Source organism: Formica exsecta, unplaced genomic scaffold, assembly GCF_003651465.1.
Source record: "Formica exsecta isolate Colony F162 unplaced genomic scaffold, ASM365146v1 scaffold120, whole genome shotgun sequence".
Taxonomy (NCBI): domain Eukaryota; kingdom Metazoa; phylum Arthropoda; class Insecta; order Hymenoptera; family Formicidae; genus Formica; species Formica exsecta.
In genome coordinates, this window is record NW_021848537.1 from 3,780,721 (window position 1) to 3,805,086 (window position 24,366).

The window sequence follows — 24,366 nt, forward strand, 5'->3', positions numbered from 1 at the left end:
GGGAAAGAGGAATCATATTTGACGTCGTTTAGAGCTTCCAGCATCTGAGTCGATCGACGAGAATACATAAGCTGAAAGTGAAACGAGAGCGTCAAAGTACGGCGAGAATATTAAAGCACTCCACCGTTCTGCGATAATAAAATACGTTTCAATCATAAAATACACCGATCCGCGGTCTTGCATCTTCGATTTTTCACGTTCTCTGTGATTCCGCATATCCTTTAAGAGGCACGTTTAAAAAATCCGGATCTTCCAAAAGATCGGAAACGATACTCGGAGAATATACTCTTGAAAAAATAAAATCCGAGAATCCCAGAATACATCTTGGAATCCTAGAAATATTTTCGGGAAAGATCCTAGAATCTCTCTAAGGATTGGTAAAATGCGAGGATTTTAAGGAATGCGGTTCTAGACGGTGAAAATCCTCGGAAGAAACGCGATTCGGAAAACGAGATGCGAGAAGAGAAATGCAGGCGGCTGGAAAAATTTCGCGACAAGCGGAAACACGTATCGCATGCGATCGGATACTGTCGAGAGAGGTGAAAGTCTTTCAAAGTAAATTGGCGCAATCATTAAATAGCAATCTTTGAGAAGGCGCAGTTTCCTTCATTACTCTCCATCGTTAATGGACGTATTAGTAACGATATCTGGAAAAAGAACGAAACCTCTTTGGCCTTAATGATAAATTCAAGCTTTATCCGGGAAAGATTGAAATAAATCCTAGATCGCGAAAATCCTCAAATAGCGAAATCTTTTCCCCAAATGCTGAGAAATTTAATTTTACATCGAGTCAAATAATTTCTATATAAAAGAATTTAATTTCGCGATGATTTTTTTATAAACTGTGATGTTATCAATCTATTCAACAAAACGACGAAACTAAAATTGTTTTTTTACACCGCGAGTAAAAATTACGCACGATTTTTTCCGTATCTCGCAATTTTTCAAACTCTCAACGATGATCAAATCTCTCGAAAATTTTCCTTTGTCCCCGCGGGACTCACTAACGAAAACACAAAAAGCGGATGCATCAGAAAGGTCACCGCGACGAAACGACGACGAGAAAACCCATTTATACACGGTGGCATCAGAGTGGATTGCACTTAGCTGCCGACATTCAAAGTGCAAAACCAGGACCAACCCCTCAGTAGAGGAGAACGAAAAGGGCGAGCGAAAGGGGAGGGCAAAGGGGTGAGTTTCGCTCGCTCAGTCGTGGTCGTGTACTTAAGTAAACTACTCTTGCCGTCCATCCCCTCCCACATAAACCTCTAATAAAGGAATGCACTTAGAATCGTGCGCCCCTGAACGCATCAAACGAAGATTACCTCTCTCTATTGCGCACAAAGAACTTCGCCTTTTGCGGTGTCAAGTCGCTTCCTGTCGATTTCTCGAATCAAATAAACGAGAAGTGTCCCAAGACTTCTCAGAATGTTTCTTTCCCTCCCTCTCTTTATACCTTTCTCTTACAATAGTGTACAATTATAAATTAGATTATATTAAATTTATAATCTCTCCTTCTTTCTCACGAGCTTTATTCAAACAGATTCGAATTAATTTTTCCTTAGCAAAAAAAATCATAATAAATCAAAATCTTGGTTACATTTTTATTTCTTTTTCTAGTTCTTAATCTTTCTAATCCTAATTCTTTCCAATTTTTATTAATATCTTTCTAATAAAACTTGAAATTTTCTGTCAAAAACTTAACGGAAAATCAATTTAAAAAAGAGATAAGTAATAGTTCCAGATAATAGAAAGTAAATTTTAATCTGAATTAATATATATCAATTGAAATAAATTAATATAATCTTTAATGAGAATTTATTGTAAAATATTTATTTGTAAAATAAAAAGATTTAAAGATTTAACAAACATGTTTCTTCCCAATGAAGATTCTTTATGAGTCAGTATTTACAATATCGTGACAGCAATAAATCAAATCAAATTGTCTATTCGCGATGCACTTGCCGAGATGCATCTGTTTCCTTTTCGCGATCAGACCAGATCTCCTCCTTCCTTCTCGACTTCCCTCAGTTTATCTCAGTCAATATTTTTCTCAATTTACCGTCAAGACCGCAGCCGTAATCCACTCCGAGGACAATCAGGCCGTTTCTCTTCCTTCCGAAAGAGCATCCTCAATTATCCCCGAAAACCCCGTCGACGCGTCTCCGAAGCGCTGATAAAATTGTCAATCTTCAGCAATCGATAACGCTACGAAAAGCCGAAAGAATAGAGGAGCAAAACTACTCAATTATTTCAATTTTCAAAGATCGATCTTGCAAATCTCTCAGAAATCGTAATTTTCAACTTAGCTTAAATTTATTTGAAACGTCCGTAATTTTATATCATTATACTAAATTTGTTTTTACTTAAAACTGCATCTTTATTGCATTGTGTTTCAATCTCTTGTTATCCTAATCTCCTTATAAAATCTTCACATTTTTATCTTATCTATTGTACTTTGATTTTTTTAAATGTTATTACCGTAATATTTGTTCTAAAATTCGTACTTTATATTATTCCGCTTATCACTTTCAATTTGTACTGCCTTCTCAATATGAGATCTCGTTTTATTGCCTGACATTCGTTCGTATCGCAATTTGAGTCACGGGTTTATTCGCGAATTGAGTGTCCAACGCGAGAAAATAGCGGATGTATGGCCCGGATAAGACCGATAACAGGCCGATAACGGGTGATGCAACGAATCTCGCGGCCGTCAAAAGTGTCGCGAATGCAGGACACACATCTCGCAACTTGTCTGTAATTTGCAGCGACGGCAGCGATCTTTTTTTTTTTTTTTTTTTTTTTTTTCGCAAGCCTCGCGCACAACTAACTCGTCCAATCTCGCGATCAATTATTCACCCCGCTGAAAAATGGAACGCAATCGCTTTTTTCTTCTTTTTTTCATTCTCCATCCCTTTTCTCTTCGTCTTTCTTTCTCTCTCTTTCTCTTCAATAGCATGCGTCGGTCGTATCGAATGATAAAAGGACCTGCGTTCGTATCGAACAATACAAGTATGGATCCAAGTATGTTTTGTGACGGCGATATTATTTGTAGATTCCCTTTGAAGTCGGTTCACGAGAGAGAAATATCCAAATATTTTCTGTCCTCGATGGATTTTAAACGACAAGTTCGAGCAATAAGAGGATTATCCCACGCCAAGTAATAAAGGACTCGTAGAATTAATCTCTCGTTGAAACGTTCAGGTTGTTTCAATTTACCGTATGTAGAGGGATTATTTTCGACTTCGAAGCTTTTCAGATATTCTCTTTTCCTATTTGGTTTGATTTATAACGGCAAAGAAATTATTCACAATGGGGGAAAAAGAAAGAGAACATGACGGGATTTGAGCATTAATCTCTCAATTCGTACTTTGTTTATCGTACTGCATATAAATTATTTCGAAGTCAATTACAATTGATAACGGAAATTTTGTCACGCGTAAAACTTTCCAAATATTTTTTTCTTTGGTTCGCCGATCTCGTAGCAAAAAATAAAAAGACTATCAAATATAAAACAATAATAGTTTGTGAATAAATAACTTTTCGAAAAAAAGGAAAATTTAAGTTAATTAAACTCTCAAATTTCTACATTTAATTTAGATAAATTTATATAACGAGTATAAAGTATTTTTCGTACACTTTACGGAATATTGTGTATGTGTATTGTATACTATTATATATTAATTATGGTATATTGAAATAATTATATTTCAAGATAACCGCATCTGTTATTATAAGCTTACGCTGTTTATTATTCCTGCAACCAATGTTATTCTATCTATTATCCAACAAATAAATTATTATTTAACGTTCTAAATAATAATTACAAATATTATGATATAATTATTATATAATAACTAATTCAACATTTAACATTATTAATAATCTTGATACTAATATTTTAATAACACTTCATATAATAAAATTATATTAAAATTACAGTGCTAATAATAATCACTATATATTAATATATTTAAAAAATTTATTATTATCTGTTTCCAGGAGCGTGGAAAGTACAGAGAGCAGCATATCCTGCTCGAGGACAAGCCTGTCGGCGCAGGAGGACTTCGCGAGTCCTTGGAAACACCGGAGACGAGCATCGACTTACAACGAAGCCCATCTGCAGAGAACGATCCAGGCCATGGGCTCGCCGAAGACACCCAGAAAGAGGTCTTTCAGCTTTCACGAAGAATCGTCCTGTCGCAAGAACGAGGACGACTCGACGATGCGCAGGAAGTGTCACAACAAAACACCGGACGAACCGATAACGCTACCGCCACCCTGTACGTGCCCCTATTTCGGGGAATCGTCCATGAGACCGCCCCCCTCGGGCGAGATCGTCATCGTCTCCAGCGATACGATGAAGCCTATCGGAAACAAGAGCCTAGAGATGGTTCTGACCAGCGACACCGCAGTCAAGCCGATCAACAACAAGGGTCTGGAAACGGGTCTACTGAGCGATACCGCGAGGCCTATCGGCAATAAGAATCCGGAGATGGGTCTGCTAGGTAGAAACAACAACGCAAGATCTACGGAGGGTGTCAAGAATTACGAGCAACTGACTCTCGCGAATTCCGTGGTCACGTGGCGAGGCGAAAGGCGAGGCTCTAGCCTGGGTACGTGCCGATAAGCGATGGCAATGACGTAAACAACAACGCGAGCTTTCGATTAGCTCCTCGATAATTGCCTCCGGGAAACTCCACTCCTAGTCATCGCGTGCCGCTAACGTTCCGCTAAAAATTGCGGAAACAAGGGAGAAAGAAAGAAAAAGAGAGAGAGAAAGAGAGATGATAGAACTAGAGCGAGCTCGAGAGAACGGTTAGGTCGAGAAGAGAAGGGTGCAAACGGGAAGGTTGCCCGAACTTCCCCGATCTCTCGTTTCGATCACCCTCTTTTTACGACCCGGAGAAAATGGAGAGATCCGTTCGAGGAGAACGTGATTCATGGTCATTCGGAAAGCTTCCGATCGTTGCCTTTCGACGATCGCCCGGGATTTTCGCACGACTGATCGCAGACGATTTAAAACTCTAAAAATTGGCGAATTCGCGGATATTAAAGGTTTTTAACGGAGATTAGAGAGAATATCTTTGAGATTTTTCGTTTGAAAATTATTGAATTCTTTAAACTTTCGTATCTAATATTTAAAAATTTAGGATTCCTAAATTTTTTGTTCGATCGTTAAATTAACAAGTTATTAACAAAACTCAATGCTTATTTCATCTCATATAACTAAAATTTCTGATTAGATTAAAATTGTATAAAAATTTCTTTAAATAATATTGTTGATATTTATCTCTACATTATTAAATGCTTTTAATTAGTTATTATATTATGTTGCTTTAAATCTTATGATTAAATTAAACTTTCTTATTAAATTTTAATCTGTCTCATTAAATTTGTTTTTTTATTAAATATTTGAAGTATTTATAAAAGTCTCTCTTTCTCTCTCTCTTTTAAACTAAAACTTGAAATTAATTAAAAGTTTGAGAAAACTGCCCAAACATACTTAAATATCAAAATTTTTAAATTGTTAAAATCTCAAATTAAGTTTCTTAGAAACTTAACAAATCTTGAATTATTCAGTTTAAATCCAAGAAATGGTAAACATATGCTCTTTCTCGTATTAAATTTTTAGATCGTAAGTTCCTTGGATTCCAGAACCCTTCGTCTGTGAATTTATAATTTCCAGTACCTAAAATTTTCAATACCTAGCATTTAAATCTCTTAAATTTTCACGGCTTTCGCCTAAATCTTTAAATTTCAATTTTTCGCACGTCCGAAATCTTTCCAAAAATTTCCAGTTCCCAGCAATTCTTTCTTTCCCCACAGATTTTTCATCTTCTTAAATCGAGCCTTTCGAATCCTTGCAGGCAATACCAAGACTCTACTGTCCACTACCGCGAGAGCGACGCCGCTGCGACGCGCGGCAACGATGCGGGCGCACAATGGCGCGACGGGGACGACGAGCCTCACCCTGAAGCAGAACAATCCGTCGTCGCCGAACCTGCTCAGGTACACGGGCGGCCATGTGCGTAGCCATCATTCGCGCAACAGCAGCGTCGTGTCGCGCAACAGCTCTCGCCACGGCAGGATCATCCGACTGGAGCAGAAGGCGACCAAGGTGTTGGGTGTGGTGTTCTTCACTTTCGTGATTCTGTGGGCGCCGTTCTTCGTGCTGAACCTGGTGCCGGCCGTATGTCCCGACTGCGAGCGCCGGATCGACCGCAAGATCTTCGACCTGGTTACCTGGCTCGGCTACGCCAGCTCCATGGTCAATCCGATCTTCTACACCATCTTCAACAAGGTCTTCCGCCAGGCCTTCAAGAAGGTGCTGCTGTGCAGGTATCGCAATCAAGCATGGCGACCGGCCAGGTAGGCCCTAGGCCCCGGGAGACCGGGGATCACCGTCAGCAGGGTATAAAGGAACCGGAAATCGATGAGATCGATCCGCGAATCGTCCGTGATCCGACAAAGGACAGCCGGTGGAAATGAAACTGAACTCGAATGGTGCTATTCTACTCGCGCGATTAGCTCGTTCTGGAACGAGCGTCCGAATAGCTCGAACCATCGGACACACTGTCGACGACATTGTTGAGGAATTAAAAGGTCTCTATCGCGAATCTTCCTATTAGCGACTCCTGTTAACGTTTCGTATTCAATAATATTTTTTCGACGAGCTAAGAATATTTTTTTAAATCTTCCTAGCGGCTCCTATTCATATCTGATATCGATTACATATCAATATGCAATAATGTGTAATATGATGATGCCTATTTTTAATAATTATATATTTAAAAATAATTCGTATCTTAAAACATATCTTATATTACGATAAAATATTCAGTTTTTTTTTATTAAGTTTATATTTTTAGTACAAATTAGAATATTAAAAAATATTGCACGCGAATAAATTCATATTTAACAGCTTCTATTTTAATAATTTGAAATTTTTAATATTAAGTTGTGTCTTCTTCGCCTGTGTTCGATAACGATTTTTAATATTTAATTTTGATAAACCTCGGTTCTCTTTTTGCTTAAACTCTTTCCAATAATCCATTTTATTAGAAATTTTCTTTATAAACGTACTATAATATTTTTCGAACATTTTATGTGCATTTAGAGTAATCTGAATATCTGATAGCCTAATCGCGCGAGAACTCGAAACGCGAGCGAACAATCTGACTAGTAGCCTAATAAGGAAACTGTAACCTAGTACCTCTAAGCGCGCTTCTGTAACCGCAAAATCACTCGATAAACTATCGCCGACTAATTAAATTCTCGATTGAGTTTCCCTAATTAAATCTCGCACGGAATATCGAAGAGTTTATAAAAAACGGAACAGCGTGCATGTAATTATAATTACTATTAAAAGCGTAGAATGTATATGTGTGTGTGTGTGTGTGTGTGTGTGTGTGTGCGTTTGTGTGTGTGTATATGTATAGATGCGCGCATAAATATACATATATAAACTGTTATCACAAATGAAAGAAATGGTGCTCACGTGCAAATAATGTATCAAGAGATCAAGAAATATTTCCGATGAAATTATCGGGAAATAAGAAAAAAAAAGTTCGCGAATTTGACGGTAAAAAGTGATGGAGAAGCACTCGTTAATCAACGTTATAATATTTATCGGTGTATACGAAGATGAAAAATATCCCAAAAAGGAGAAAGACCCCTAATCCCTTTATTGTTCCTGGCATGTAAACTCGCCGCGCAATAATTAAAGAGACAAGCTTCTTCTTACTATCCTTCAATTATTTCAACGTGACTAAAGTGTCTTTTTAACACATTTCCTATTTTATTGAGCGACGAAAGATTAAAATTCCAGAAATTCTATTTCTAGATGGAAATTATATTCTAGAGTACAATTTTATATATTATATTATTTTGTTTCTATGGAATTTTTTATCGCAATTGCAGATTCTGATTTCAATTATGACATACATACGCACACGATTGCACGGAATTTGACCGCAAGCCGGATGCAATCCTAAGTATAGCTTCGCGATTGAATGTCGTGAGGGCAATCATGCGACGGAGATGCGATATCCGCGTTTTCGCGGGCGATCTTAATAACTTCTGTTATTCGTAAAAATAAAAACCCGATTTCACTGTCGAATTGGCGCAAGCGCGAGACACGCGGTTCGCCATTCGTATCGAACCGACACAAGTGATGAACCAGTGAATACGGGGACGGATGACGGATACACCAACACCACAGTAGCGACGGAGGCCCCTCTCATCGGACCCCCCTGACCGACCGCCCAATCAGAAAATCAATTGTGTTCGTCGCCGCCGCGTTAATCGTCCGATCGACCGACCGTTCACCGTCGTCGCGCTAATTATTTAGTTTTCCATCGTTGTTCGCGGCCTGTCCCGATGTTGACCCCGACGTGGAACCCGTTTAAAGCCGTGCGCCAACGAGACGGCTGAATTTCACCGGGTCAATTGGAAAAGAGTTAACCGACAGGCGACCCAACGCCACGATTTCAATGATCGTTTTTAAATTAAATTGACGATTTAATAATATTATCGAATAATTCCATCCTACGAAGAATTTTTAACATAAATATGAGGGAATTTCGAGCGTGTAAAAATATTTAAATATATATTTTTTTAATTTGCTCCTCTTCATTTTTTAATTTGGATTAATAATTTTGAATTAAAATATTTTTAATACAAGTGATAATCTCGTAAAGATGAAGAATGATTTTTTGTCAAATGAATTAAATCTCTCTGCAGACTTTGAGAATCTCTTAGTCATTATTTATATTAAATTATAGATGTTGAATTTGTTAATACGATGTGAATATATGAAATATTGTTATCTCTGGAAGCGAGCCCAATCGAAATCGATCGAGATTAATTGACCTCGCCAAATCGCGATATCTGGAGTTCGGAAACTCAACGAGACCGCCTCTATCTGATGTTGTCTACAGCCGAAACGACATTAATTATACTCACTCATTAACGCGCAGCACAAGCTACGCCCTTCGGTAAGACTCGTGATTGCATCTGCCTGATGCATTCGTTCTAAAGATAAAACTCCAGAAACTTAATTATTAAGATCAAAAATTCTAATTGGAGTGACACACAAACTTGAAACAAAATTCGATAAATATAAAGTTATGAGAAAAATAAAAATCCAGTTTGATTCAACATAAGATAATGCAAAATAAAAATGAGATGCAAAAAACCATCGTACATAAATCAGAGAAAATATAAAATTGAAAAATAAATAAATAATCTCTGAATTCAAGATCGAAAAAAGTATGATATTTAGGATTCACCTTGTATTTGTTAGACACAAAATGTAATAAGGCACAAAACCTTCCGATTTTATTCATACGTTATATTTTATTTCGCCATGGCCATTTCTCCAGCGAGCACTTACTTGAAGCAAGATCTACTACGAAATTGGCAATCTGCACAATTAGTCTGCGTCTCTCGACGAAGGGAAAGACTAATCGTCGCAAGCCCCTGTGGGCTGAATTCCCCATTAACCCTTAAACGGCACTCGAAGCTCCTACTTACTTCCGGTAAGAATCGATAATGAAGAAATAGTGGATCGACAGCGAGAAATTAAGTTAATTGTTATAAGATTACATAATAGAGTGCTCTTTATGTAGATGGATAAAGTAATATATCATCAAAAATTCAAGAAAAAATGTAATTGGTAATATAAAGAAAAATCGAATGAAATTTCTCGCAGATATCAAAGACCGAAGAAGAAGAGAATTGATATCACGCCTCAATAAACGTCCAACTCACGCGGTCCATTTCGGTCGAATAACAGAGAAACGCGTCAAGTGTTTCGCAAACAGTGAAGAAGACAAGTCGAGCACGTGGAAGCCGCAATAGCACAAAGAACAAGAGCCCGAACGTGTTCGATTTGACGTTAATTAAATTCTCGATAGACACTAGTGCTCCGATAAGAGTCAAAGCAATCTCTCGAAAAGAATATCTAAAGCCGATCTTTATCTCGGAATTTTGATACACGAGAGAGAGAGAGAGAGAGGGAGAGGGAGGGAGGGAGGGAGGGAGGGAGGGAGAGAGGGAGAGAGAAAGGGAGAGAGGGAGAAGGAGAGAGAGAGGAAGAGGGAGATATGCAAATATGACGTTTTGCGTTTTGTGGTTGCACGCATCTCGGTGTATCCCGATGCACCTGGCCTGCGAAACACATTTCACAGACCGCAACGCATCAGACATATGTATACATACGTGACATGTACAGAGTTCGATATATAGCGCAATCATAATCTCTAGGGTAACGGCAGTTTGATTAAATCGATTTTTGTTATATTAAATCAACGAACGATTGTTAAAAGTGTCTCGTTTCCCTTACCATAAAAATCGACAGCTAAGCGGATAAATTGGATTCGCCGGCCTTTTTAACACGGTCAAAGGTCTCGGGAAATTTAAATTAAAGCTTTTCTCTCAAAGTAACTCCGAAATTGAGTGGATATCGAATTAAATATTAAAAGCCTTGAGACATAAATCACGGCGATTCTTTTCCCCTTCAAAATCAAACATTATGCCGTAAAAGGCGTAAACTGATGCTTGCAGCTGTAGCTGCAGCAGAGAAAATGTAATAATTTAGCATCGCATTTAACATTGGACAGTGACATAACTGCCTCCGTACTCGTTAATCTATCGTAAGAAAATGAAGCAAACTTAGGGGAAGGAATAAAAGAAGATGGGAGGATCGGTATACGGAGCGAAAAGAAGGGAAAAGAGAGAGGAGAACGGAAGTGAAGGAAGAAGAGAACGGAGCGAGAGAAGAACGGAAAATGTTTTTCCGACGCTCGCGCACGATAAACTCATTTTAATTAACGAGCGTATCCGCGTTAAAATACGACATATTAAAGCGCATTATTTATGGTAGACGAGATGCAGCGGCGGCGAAATAAATGTAACAAACCCCGGCGCCCGGAAGTCTCTCGGGGAAAGTTACTAAATCCTACTTTGCAGATTTCTCAGCCGTCATTCTCAAAACGCAGTAAGGACCCAACTTTAGTGGATGTTAAACTCCCGAGGACGAGGACGCGAGCCTCTCTTTTAAATATGAATTGAAATAAAAACTTTCCTCGAGTAAAATTTCAAAATCTCTCGAAATTCTTACCTCGTCGGAGAAATATAAAACCCTCTCTCCGCTTGTATTTAAAAAGCTTGAATGTATATTTTTAATTGTGAATTTTAGAGTGATTTACTTTAAAATTAAATTAACTGCTATAATAATTTACTGATAATAATAATATAATAATAGATTAGTAATTTACTTAAGATCGAAAATAATAGAAAGTCTTGCGTGAAAATTATTGTTCAATTATCACGTTTAATTAAACCCTTAATTATTTCTATGTTAATTTATTTCGCGATATAAATACAATTTTAGTAAAATTTTAAAATATTGTTGATAAAACGTTAATGAGAAACGCGGCGCTCATTACTGCACTCTCGATGCGTCTTCCCGATAATATTTTCTCGATTATATTTGCTGGCCTAATTTTCAAAAACGTCGTCTAATTATGAACGCGCGCAGATTTTCACGTAACATTGCCGCGCCAAAAGCCATTAATTTTTCGCAAGATGCCGCGCGATTTTCTCACGCAATTTTTATCAACCGTCCCGCGGCATTACATAAAACTCGCTCGCGTGCATTCCATAAAAAGGTCATTACTGCTACATTTGCATCGACATGAATAAACTTCATGACATAACAGGATAAGAAATACCGATTATTCGAGCAACATTAGCATCGATTCTCTTTTCTCCCAACAGACTTAGTTGTACAACCTATTTTATTATTTATTTATTATTTATTATTTATTGATTATCAATTTCGATCAAACATTAATTTCTGTTGAGTTGTGCGATCTGATAATCTATATAACTCTCGACATAAAAGATTATAAATGATTGTAATAATAATAAAAATTGTCAGAACTCGTGCTTTAAAAAAGGATTCGAAATGTTTTATATAAATAAACTATGTGAGTAATGTATTTTAAGAAGATAAATAAATTAGAGTGTTGGCTAATATAAAATAAACGCAAGAAATTAGACGATACAATGGCAATAACGCGAGAGTGATTATCGATACATAATTAGACGCGAAACTAATATCCCGGTAATTAGCCGATTATTACGCACAAATTAATCCACGACAAAGAAGGGAAGAAATTCGCGCGAATTAATTCCGATTGGAAAATATTAAAATTGGACGCTGGGTCTTCCGTGACTCTAAGCGAGGATTATCTGGGATTGCATCCCACCTCCATCCGCGAATTCGCTAATTCCCTCCGTAGGATTTAAATGTCACACGAAGATATTAATTCGCGCAACGATTACCCTTATTTCGTTTCTTTCCTTTATGTTCCTAGATAATGTTTCCTCTCCTCCCCCTTGCCATCTCTGAAAGAGTTCTAATGTTAAGTAATCACAAGTAATCAACAAACTTAATTCCTAAGAATAATCATCCCCTTTTTCCTTTTCTGATTAATTAATCTTTCCTCTTTTTTTTTTCTGTATAATTTTTTCTTGGAATATCTTATACCTCTCTTTCTTATTCATTTCTTTTATATGTTTTTCTGTTTCATCTTTATTATATTGTTCAAATCAAGAAAGTACTTCAAGAGCTCGTTCTAGAATCTATCCACGTATTCCTAGATCTCCTCTTCGCATTCCCAGAAAGCCCTAGTTTTCCCGAAATTAATTTACATACAGTCGCGATTAGGACGCTGATTAAAATTGAGATTAATGTATCACAGGTTCTCATCGCATTTCCTTCAGGTTCTCGTCGCTGCTTATTACCCTAATTCCCGGGGAATCCTGCCCACTCGACCTCACGTCCTCTCGTAATCCTCACGAGAAAACGACGTTCCTTGCAAGGAAAATCTCATCATTTCATAAAGTTGACCTAAATTTTCACATTATTTATTTATTTACCTCACAATATAAAATATATTTAATATAATAATATGAATTTTATTTTAATTTATTATTATTATTATTATTATTATCCTACTTTCGATAATTATTGTCTTATAATTTATTAATAAAATTTTTAAACATCTTTTTATACACAATTCATGTAATTTTAAAGTTTAATATTAAATTATATTTTTTAATCTGCTTTCTAATTATTAATGGGACACTCTATATAGTGAAATCTTTATTGACGATTGATTCCTAGTCCATTTGTTTGAATGCTGGAATTTAATCGTTCGACGAGTTCCGCGGAAAGTCGAAGAAAAATATTTTCCAGGCTTTCCCAGTTTTATTAGACGACCGAGACGTTCGCCAGCTTAGACTCAGTGCAACCAATAATTGTCTGTAGTAATAAAAGACATCAATCGTCGTAAAATTAAATTTCTTTGCCTGGGATTCACTATCAAAAAATTTAGACGAGAAATATGAAATCTAATATTTATTTCTATCTCGCTTTAGTTTAAATTCCGTTCTAGTATATATCGATCTTCAACATATCTCTTCGATTAAACTTCAAAGCAAATCCCGTCAACTTGGATTCCAGCCGAAATAAATCAAATTTTATTCATTTATCTAGCATATGATTATCATTTACACAAACAAATACATTCTGCGAACAGGTGCAGAATAAGGCTATTCAATCATTTCGGTCTTTGACAACTTTCTCCATTTGTCTCCTTTAACACACTCGTAAGAAAAGTGTCAAATTACAGTGTCATACTCAATATATATGATGTAGCATAAACATGATATATGTATTTGGGTGGGAAGAGGGAGTTGAAAAGAGAGATGGAAGACAGGGGGACGACGTGCGTAAGGTTGGAGCCAATGTGCGGGCAACGACAATACAATTTGTCCCGCGATCAATAATAGCGTACGCATTCGGACGGATAAATAGCGATCAATTGCAGGCATCGGCCATTGCCATAACCGCGTTAACGATTACATCGTGAATTCCGGGAATCGCGCGTTAATTGGCCACGATTGCACGTTCAATTACGGACTCGCTTTGTCCAAAACGCGTGTTGCGTGCTCGCTCGTCGATGCGCGCATCGCTTACTGGATACTACTATATAATCTCTATACTTGAAATAATGCGCGAAACGAAGATGCAATAATAATTAATAATTATACAATTGCGCCGTTACTCTTTGCTTAACAATCGTAATTAATGTTAGCGATAACGTGATGTATTTTTATCAAAAAAAAATATGCCGAAACGCATGGTCCAATGGAGAATTCCATTATGATTAATAATCGCAAAACACCAATATTGTTTATTTAACAATTGTAATTATTAAATTAAATATATACACGACACGACCAACATATATTAATATAATTTCAACGCCTGTGCTCTATTAATTTAACAATTATGATTAATGTGTTTTGCGTTAAAATAAATGCATAAAATAACTGCTACAAAGTAGAAGAGAAAGAAAGAAAGCTCGCACCTCGCAAATTATTTACCAGTAGTTAGTAATTTTAATATATATATATCTCTCTCTCTCTTTCTTTCTCTGTTTCTCGGAGCTCTATATTGTTAATCTAGTAATTGTAATTACATGGACGTGCAATCGCGTTATATTGTTTACAAGACGTTGCCGCGATAATAATCACAATTGATCTGATGTTATTCCTGTTATTGCGCAATCGATATTTCGTAATATTTCATGTTCTCTCCTCTCGAAGAAAAATTCCGGTCAACGCGATAAAGCCGATGATTAATCGGCCATTATTCAGCAACAATGATTACGATTGTTCAGAAAGGAGGGGAAAAAGAAGAAGGGATTACGATAATCCAGTAATTGCGAAATGCACGGGGCAAATTCGTCTCTCGCGATATTAATCGCAGAACTCGAAGCGATTGTGTGAATCACTCGAGCATCTTTTGTGAAGGTAAAACACGTCATAAATTCAGCGATAATTCATTATAATATCGCTCTTTTAATCTCGTTTTGTTAAATCGTTGCATCGTATAAAAACGCGTTGCGCGTATCTATAAAAAGATTCGCGCGAAATAAGCGTTTACTGAAAAATTAATCTCCTTCTCTTCTATTACATCTAATTATAATAATATAAACTCTGACAAATGTGCGAGAATATGAAGATTGCTTTTTTATGCTTTCGCGCAAATATTAATTTATTTTAACAAATAAAGAGACTAATTTGATTTATTTTTCTCTTGCTTTTTATAAAATAAAAAAGAAACACTAAATAAATTAAACTTATTGGCGAAAAAATAGATAATCACAGTCGGTAGTCACGTTTGCGAGATCAAAAAGGTAACTGCATTTTAAAGGTCAACGAAACATGCAGGACGAATTGACGAGGGTGCAGCGGAAAATGGAACAGGGTGTTTCAAAGGGCTGGAGATTGGACGTGGAAAAAAAGAGGCACAAAAACATATGACCCGAAATTTGAATAATAAAAACCGCCAGCCCACGTATTGTCCGGACATTAATTAGAAAGGATGGACTGCGAGAATGAAATGAGAATCTCGCGAAGAAACGAGAAACAGAATCGCAGGGACGGACCTCTCCGAAGAACTTCTTGTCATTCGACGAGATGAGAAATAACATTTTTAAATTCGCGAAATATAGAAAAATATTAGAAATATAGTCTTTATAAACTTTTCTTGAGCAACTTAAAAAGAGACAAGGAGAGTACAAACTTGAAGTAATGTTTAAAAATGAACCAAGTCGCATAGTCGCTGCTTATATCAGAGTTCCGACCCTGAAGGGAGCACAGAATGGACTCATCAAAGAGTTGCAACATGAAATAAAGCTTTCAGTTCGTTGATCTGGGAAGATGAAAATTATTGATTCTTTCTCATGTACGTTCTTCTTTGTTACGCGACACAAAATCTTACGGACAAAAGTTCGTTCGTTGATTAAAATCCTAAATTAAATCTACATTTATTCAAAATTAATTGTGAAATTAAGTGGCTTTATAAATACAAAATTTCGAGAATCGATATACACTTTTCTCGATTTCATAATAATTATTAAACAATAAATAAATGTTGATTGGTGCTATTAAATATGATTTCTTCTTCTCTGCATACATCACTTTTATATTTGCATAATCTCTGGTCGTAAAAACAATCGTGCGAAACTCTGTGATTATACGATCAAATAACGATTTTTTCGAAGAAAAGAATACTTCTTTATTGCAAAATCATGATTTATTCAGAGAAGAAGCCCCGAATCGACCTGGTATTCCAATTATAAGGGCCTCCCACTCTCTTATTGATTATCACCAAGTCGATCGAGTCTCGACCGAATAGATAAGAGATAAAGCCGACCCAATTCGCTGGCAAATATATGTCGCAATGTCGGTCATCGTACTTGAAATCGAAAGAGCTCCCGTTCTCGGATTGACTTGTCACATTATAATTCGAAACAAACTCTCAAATATCCGTAAAAATGTTCCTCTACCGGTTGAAAAGAAATCTCATTTCCTTCTTGTCTGACAAAAAAATAAGATTTCGCTTCTTTCTTTCTAAGAAGATTGTTTCATTCTCTTTTCTTTCGCCTAAGATAAAATAAGATTTCGCGTTTAATATTTCAAAGCTGAACTTTGATCAGATGTTACAATATACCTATCTCATAGTACATCTCTTTCAGCATTAAAAAAATTACAAAACACCCCAACGATTCTTTGCGAGAAGAGAATCCACAACATAAGAGAGAAGTGACTGAAGATTCGTTCGGTGAGACACTTCGCAGTAAAATAGAAATACAATCCTATATCCTTTCTCGGTCCAGAAATACTTATCGCGGAACAACAGGAAAAGCAGAAGCGACATACGCGCAAAGAATATCACGTGAGTGAGAAAATGTGGGAAATTCCTTTTTTCCTCGACAATATCTATTGAGTGGCCCAATAAGGAAATGAGGTATTGCAGAAAATTGAAAAAGAATTGAGTTGAATTATTCTTCTGATAGTTTTGTATCAACCGGAAAAAGAAATGCGATACGTTGCGATGACAAAAATACTTTAGTACTAGCTTTTTCATGAAAGTCAATTTTTCACACACGAAAACAACTTTCCGCAGAATAACTCGCCTTCTTATTCGGCCACTCGATTGTGTTTCACGGCCTGTCGCATCCCGGAAAACTCCTTCGGCCTTCATTGACTACTGTCGACGGAATATCGCACCCCCGTGGGACGGGGGTATTTTCATCTGGAATCTCGTTTCATAAAACTGCAAGTCTTGTAATGCGAGATGACGTGGCGCCTCGAGATATGTGAGGTGAGTGAGGATTATTCTCAATCGATTTTTTTTAAAAAAATAACGAGACTAAAAGATGACGTTGAATCTTTTCAATCTTCAATAAAAGTCAAAAAAATTAATTTGAAGCTTAAATTAACTTCAAAATTGCGACAAAATAATTAATACAGAATAAAAGTCATAAAAAGTCATAAAAATCAGGATTTAAATTAAATTTAAAAAACTTGAGAAATGTAATTTCTGTATTAATTCGAGAAACTAATTAGAAATATAATTTCTAGATTAATTAATTAGATTTGACAGCTTTTCAAACAAATTTTAATCTCGGTTATAAAATTACGTTGAAATTCGTTTACGTTAAAATTGTTTAAAATTCGTTACCTAAATTATAAATAATGATATAAAGCAGGAATTTGTAGTATTTTAAAATTATTATCAATTATTACCAGCTTTATAATTTTAGAAAAAAAATTCCTGTGTGTGTGTGTGCGCGCGAGAATATAAATTTAATTTCAAAAATTATATTAAATTCAAATTAAATAAAAATTTACAAGACAAAATATATTTTAATCAAATTTTGCAAAATTTTTCATGTATTTTATCTTGTCTCCAATTCTCTTTTCCATAAAACTATAATATTTTTATAATGCTGATAATAGAGTAAGGCGAAATATGTGTATATATTACATTTCATTTAGAAACATCAGATTTCTTATTCATAGTAAGAAACAAAGAGATTATAAACGTTTCAAGTTCACCAAAGAATAGCTACAGTCTCGCATCCGAGTTCGTGTCCCTTTACGAGAACCCGACCTTTCTGAAATTACAATTTGAATGCGAAGAAATGGAGCGCGGTGTAGTTTGCAGTATTGCATATAACTTATTCAATAGGTCGGCCTCTATTCATCGGTACTAGCGACAGAAAGGGTAATGGGGAAAATCTTGAAAAAGAAGGAAAAATGGAAAACGCGTAAAAGAACGACAGAAAAGGAAAAAGAAAGAGAAAGAAAAACGCATCGCGTCATTCAAAATTAATATGGAAAGCTGCATGCGAATAACGCAAACAGAGTTGAACGAGCATGATCTATATACATGGTGTCCCAGATTCCTGTATACCTCGCGATCCTTCATCCATGGATTCTCTCACTCATTTCCTGACTCGACGGAAATACGAGAGACATCTTTTATATCTATCCTTTGACCCGCGAAATCTGGAAGACTACAAATTTGCAAATACAGACAATCTCCATTCTTCTTCGTTCGGACCGGCACAAAACTCGTTTATAGAAATATCTAAATCCTAATTTGACTCTTAAAACAAATTTTTGATTCTCCCAAAACTCTATTCAGAGAGACTTTGACATTTCGAAGAGTAAATATTTTCTCGCGGAAGAAAAACAAAGCAGAGCTAAAGTGATGAAGCAAAATTCGTTTCGAGTCGCAGAATAAACGAGTTTAAACAGTTGCGAGTGGGTTGTGGTTGGAAATGGCTATGCAAAAGGCAAATTTACGCTCGTGTCGCGATAGCCTCGTATTTGTTGTCTCATGTTAACAATTGCAAATCAGCCGCCAACCGCCGACAACTGTTTAAACTTGTTCGTTTACCCATGCCAGTTTCGTTCATTGTCAAGCTTTACGCAACCTTGGATAAGTTCAAAGAAGTATTCTTGAAAATTAATTGACAACTGATATCCGAGGGAAGCATATATACGTTGTTCCAGAAGTGGATATTTTTTCGCAAAATATTTTTAGACCAATTGTTTTTCGACAAAATTAAAGTATTTTGTATCTTTCCCAAATATAATTAAACGTTATACTAAAATTAAAATCAAAAAATCATAAAATAAATAAATATATATTTAAAAAATATATGCAAATAAAATAAATTAAGTTAAAAATATAAGATGCTTCTAACAAAAATAAAATAACAAAATTATTCAAAATTTCACGTAAAAATTGTCTTTCTCTCTTTTACAGAAATATATATATAAAATGTAAATTGAAAAAATGTATCAAAAAAAACATATAATATAATTAAAAGTATGTCTAGCGATTACGAACACGCTTTAGGTGATGAAATAATTTACTAACAGATTCATTATCACGGAATCTGCGTTGTCAGAAGTTGCGTGCAAACAACAATATCACGTATCATCTCTCTCTAACGATAAGCGAAATAAGACAACATTATCATTCATTTACTTTTCATTCATTTACTCGCGCATTTATCACATTTTCTCGTCGTAGCCTTATCGCACGAAACATCCCAAAATATCTACGATCAATCGCGATAAACTGGCAAGACCAGCTCACCTATTGTACTTTAGTGCAAATTGCACTCACGTCGAAAACTTTTTTGACAACCCACTTGACACATGCGCTTCTCGATAACGCACTCGAGAGCTTGATTGTTACTTGTTTCAATGTAATAAAGTACTGATAAATTACTGCTCGATCGATTGGTTCTTTTGTTCCGATTAATGTTTGATCGATGTTTTAGTAAAAAGTAGAATTAAGAATCAATATTTTATAATTTCTTGCGCTGATAAATTAATATTCAATCGTTCTTTTTTTTTAATTATTTTGTTTATATCTTTTCAATTTTATTTAAAAAAGAATTAATGTCTTTTTTCTCTTGCTAAAAAGAATAACAAAAAGAGTGAAGCAACTTCCTCGATATTATTTTAAGGTAATGAATTAGAGTACGCATAAAGTATGATGAATTAAATCGATGTTATTACAACAGGATAAATATTTTGAATTCTTCGCGCGCTGAATGCGCCGTAATAAATTAATAATCCAATAAATTGATTCTTTTCCTGTTCAATATCCAACCAATGTCGCAAAAAAAATTTCTAATTCTTTGCGTGCAAAACGTGTTTATGAATTCGATATCCAATCGATTAATTCTTTTTCTGTAATATATTTGATATCGTTTGATATCGGTATTATTTAAATAAAGATTAACGTGTTTCTCTCAACCCTTTTATCGAAAGGGTCGAAATAGTCTCGTGGATTATCTTTGAGTTTTTGGAATACGTTAAATATGATTTTAGTCAAAATAGCCGGCGCAGCTCTGAAAGGATCGAAAGCCGCGAGTCCACAAACGCGTGGAACTTCCGCATTCTTCGGTTTCATTGAATCCACTTTGTGGAATTGGGTAACTTTACATAGGTACTCACCGGAATAGTAGGAAGCCCAAGCCAGTAACCGCGGCTCGTCGAACGTCATCGTTAACATCAGAGACCTGTTAAAACAAAATAAAAATTATAATAATGAGCGAGAAAATGCATTCGCCTTTTCGCCTTTTTTTGAGACCGATATAAAATCATTCATCTTTACGTAAAAAAAAAAAAATCAGAAAGATTAAAATTTTTATCTATATAAATAAGTTCTTGCAAATTTTAATTTTTTATTCATTTATCTTTTAAAAATAATAATATGCGTAACATACATTTCACTTCTAAATCTTAAAAACGCGCTTGAATATTATTTAACGTTTATGTATGGAATAATAAAATAATCAAACTCACACGTTGGATATTAAAATCCCAATAAAATAAAACTAAGAAATAATAAAAGAAAGATAAAAAAAATATATAAAGAATAGAAGAATAAAATAAAAAATATCGGTCAAAATAACATCAATAAGAATACCGGTGTCTATGAAATATATGTTACATCAACACTCACCGCAACGTGCAGGAGCTTGCGAATGGCCTGGTTATTTCCGGTACCGCAGTAAGCCATCGCCAAGGTGTACATGCCGCTCCTGCGCAGGATCGGATCCTTATCAGCGCATAAGGATGTCACCAGGGGATCGGCCTCCTCGAGACGACCGTACATCGTGAAGGCGATGCCGACGGCCAGGCCGCGCAGGATCTTCTCGTGCTGCGTCTCTTGGGCGTACTGAGAGAAAGCAGAAAGCTCCGTAAAAGGATCTAAAATCGACGTGCGAAACGGGAATCCGTCCTTTTACACGGTAGAAGACGGTGATGTAATAATATATCTTAAATTTTCTCAATAGAGGTAACATCAGAGCGGTTACATGCATAAACATTGCAAATTATGCAGCGTGTTCGTATACTTTAAATATTAAATACGCAATTAAATTTTCGAATTAATAAACATGCGATAAAAATCCTTAAGCAAAAGGCGCTTCGTTTAAACGCGTCTATCCAATTATTCAAATTGAGATCTTGTACGTCGTTCTGTAAAAACCTCCGGATAAAAAACGACGATGCATGTAGTATAGTACACTATATAAATTGAGATTTTTTCAAGAGAAAAAAAAAACAACTTTTTTTCATCTCTGAATAAATCAGTCTTTCCCCGTAATTTCCAGAAAATTCGGTTTCGTCGAATTATGCACACCGTTCTTAACACACCGAGCGGTCCGTATTTATCTCTCGCGCTGATTTACAATTTAATGCGCGCCGGCCGCTTTTTGCAGGAGAGATCGAGATGTGCCCGTGCGTTACTTAATCGCAGCCGCCGGGACACATTATGGAGAACCCGTAATGGGTAATTAGATTAAGCCGACCGACTAGTGGCAAGTTATGATTCGTTTAGCATCGACCTGCTGCTGCTGCTGTTGCTGCTTGCAGCGATGGCCGGCAACAACAAAAGTTTATTCCAGCCTGATGTGCGCGAAATTGCTTTCCTTGAGGAAACATTGACACTAAAAAACACGACCGTTGTTTCCCCGGACATTCGAGGAGAAAAAAAAAATTGCGAATTAATGCGCGAAAGCATGCGAAAAAAGGTAAAAGAAATATATATATATGTATGTATGGTCTTCTTTCAGATACAATTGAAAACTGTATGTATAATTGAATGCTACAAAGACATTGTTTCTAAAAATAGCTTTTTACTCTCTCTCTCTCTCTTTTTTTATAACAATTTTTTACGGTAATACATTACAACAAAATTATATAAAAAAATATTTTCAACATATATGCGTAATATCGATACTAATATATGTAATAATAAAAAACCTTGAAAAGCGGGATTAAAACACTTGAAAAATTATTTATTATCAGATATATCAGATAAAAGCGGAGAATTCGTTTTTTTAATATACTATTATATAATATTATCAAGATTATCAACGTATAAGCTAACATTTAAGAAATAAAATAAATAAGTTCAACTGATAATCTTTCAGATAAACTGTATGTATAATTGAATGCTACAAAGACATTGTTTCTAAAAATAGCTTTTTACTCTCTCTCTCTCTCTCTCTCTCTCTCTCTCTCTCTCTTTTTTTATAACAAATTTTTACGGTAATACATTACAACAAAATTATATAAAAAAATATTTTCAACATATATGCGTAATATCGATACTAATATATGTAATAATAAAAAACCTTGAAAAGCGGGATTAAAACACTTGAAAAATTATTTATTATCAGATATATCAGATAAAAGCGGAGAATTCGTTTTTTTAATATACTATTATATAATATTATCAAGATTATCAACGTATAAGCTAACATTTAAGAAATAAAATAAATAAGTTCAACTGATAAAATGTCACGATCAATTAATCCCTTTCGAACTAACGCACGAATTAATAACACCTATTAATTGATATCAATAGCGGCTTATCGATCGTACTGTGTATCGATCACGGTGACGTCTACCCGTTGACAGACTATAAAAGAAAACCAAAACTCGATATCATCAAGAAGTTGCGTGAAATTATCGCGAAGATGGCTTCCCCGGCGATCGCGTTGTGTGCGTGAAACAAACATTGTTTCTTCATACCGCGATTACATATTTGTAGAGAAGGAAAAAATATTATTTTTTCAATTTGTATAAGCATATTCGTGAAAAAAATTATCCTTAAACATATTTCGTATTCGCGATGAAAAAGATTATCCTTAAATTCGCGATTGTATCTATAAAAAAAAAATTATTATTAGATTTTACATAAATCTGTATTTAATTCTATCTTGGAAAAACATTTTGAACCAGTTGAGGCGGCCTTTTTCTTGCAGTGTATCCTACCCTATTAGCGACCCTCGCCACGGATACAAATTACACGCTTTTCGCCGACGAACATGGAACGCCGTTCATGATCGATGTTACCGACCCTGTACCTACATCGTCGGAACTCATCGAAATCGAGGAAACCGCTCTCAAGACCTCCTTCTTATTATACACCCGGTAAATATAAATTCGTATATAATATATATTCGAAATATACTCTGGCGTGCAACAAAAATTACCATCTCTATATAAATACCAAATACTTTTCTTTAGAAACAATCCGCAAATCGGACAGGAGTTAATTATCAACGATAAGAATAGCGTGGACAATAGTTTTTGGAATCCTGATAATCCCACTTGTATCGTTACTCATGGATGGCGAGGAGATGCAAAGCCTGGATCCGCTTGTACCTTGATTCGAGATGGTAAAATCGGAATTAATCTTAATTGCTCGAGTGCTTGAATTTCTGCCTCTCTGAGATTCTTTAATATAATCATTATCTCTCTCTCTCTCTCTCTTTATTTTGTCTTTAAATATTCCTGAATTTGTAAACTCCTTAAATTTAATTTCTTTTAACTCTCTGAATCTTTAACATATATTTTTTATTCTCCTCCTTCTCTTTTTTATCTTTAATTTCTTAAGTCCTTGAATTCTTTCCTAACATTCTCAGATATAATTTAAATTTCTAAACTCTCCTGAATTCCATGAATTTTTTTAACATCCCGAATCTCGACGACTAATTTCTATTTCATTACCGTTCTCTGTTTAATATCCCAGCTTATCTCAGCATTGGCGATTACAACATCATCCTAGTTGACTGGAGTAAAGCGGCCGGAAATCTCTGGTACTGGAAAGTCGTGAAAAGCGTACCGCTCGTGGCGGGACATGTGACTAGGTTAATAAATTTCCTGGAGGAGAGTGCAGATCTGGATACTTCCAGAACCAGGCTAATAGGACATTCTTTGGGTGGACATATTGTCGGCCTCGCCGCTCGTAATGCCAATAACGATATCGCTGAAGTGATGGGTAAATCCATAAAGGAATTGTTGCGAAAAAAATATAACGAAGAGAATCAAAATTCAAACATAAATACTAATAATATAATAACTGATCTAGAGAATCTTCTCATATATATATAT

The 24,366-nt window shown here is 35.6% G+C and overlaps 3 protein-coding genes across 4 annotated transcripts in view; 2 read left to right on the forward strand and 1 right to left on the reverse strand.

The window, feature by feature from the left end:
• LOC115243399 overlaps positions 1 to 8,249 on the forward strand; it is a 48,839-nt gene extending 40,590 nt beyond the window's left edge. The window contains exons 5-6 of the mRNA XM_029820360.1: positions 4,003 to 4,616; positions 5,871 to 8,249. Coding sequence (XP_029676220.1) covers positions 4,003 to 4,616; positions 5,871 to 6,376 — 1,120 coding nt within the window. The 3' untranslated portion in view covers positions 6,377 to 8,249. The remainder of the gene's footprint in view (positions 1 to 4,002; positions 4,617 to 5,870) is intronic.
• LOC115243391 (26S proteasome non-ATPase regulatory subunit 1) overlaps positions 1 to 24,366 on the reverse strand; it is a 39,096-nt gene that overhangs the window by 8,849 nt on the left and 5,881 nt on the right. Inside the window, exons 9-10 of the mRNA XM_029820348.1 lie at positions 20,924 to 21,139; positions 20,413 to 20,477 (exon numbers count right to left, since the gene is read on the reverse strand). Coding sequence (XP_029676208.1) covers positions 20,413 to 20,477; positions 20,924 to 21,139 — 281 coding nt within the window. The remainder of the gene's footprint in view (positions 1 to 20,412; positions 20,478 to 20,923; positions 21,140 to 24,366) is intronic.
• The window catches only part of LOC115243424 (lipase member H-B-like), a 4,278-nt gene continuing 2,704 nt past the window's right edge, over positions 22,793 to 24,366 (forward strand). For both annotated transcript variants that reach the window (XM_029820424.1, XM_029820434.1), the window contains exons 1-4: positions 22,793 to 22,971; positions 23,235 to 23,403; positions 23,500 to 23,651; positions 24,005 to 24,253. In XM_029820424.1, coding sequence (XP_029676284.1) covers positions 22,947 to 22,971; positions 23,235 to 23,403; positions 23,500 to 23,651; positions 24,005 to 24,253 — 595 coding nt within the window. In that variant the 5' untranslated portion in view covers positions 22,793 to 22,946. The remainder of the gene's footprint in view (positions 22,972 to 23,234; positions 23,404 to 23,499; positions 23,652 to 24,004; positions 24,254 to 24,366) is intronic.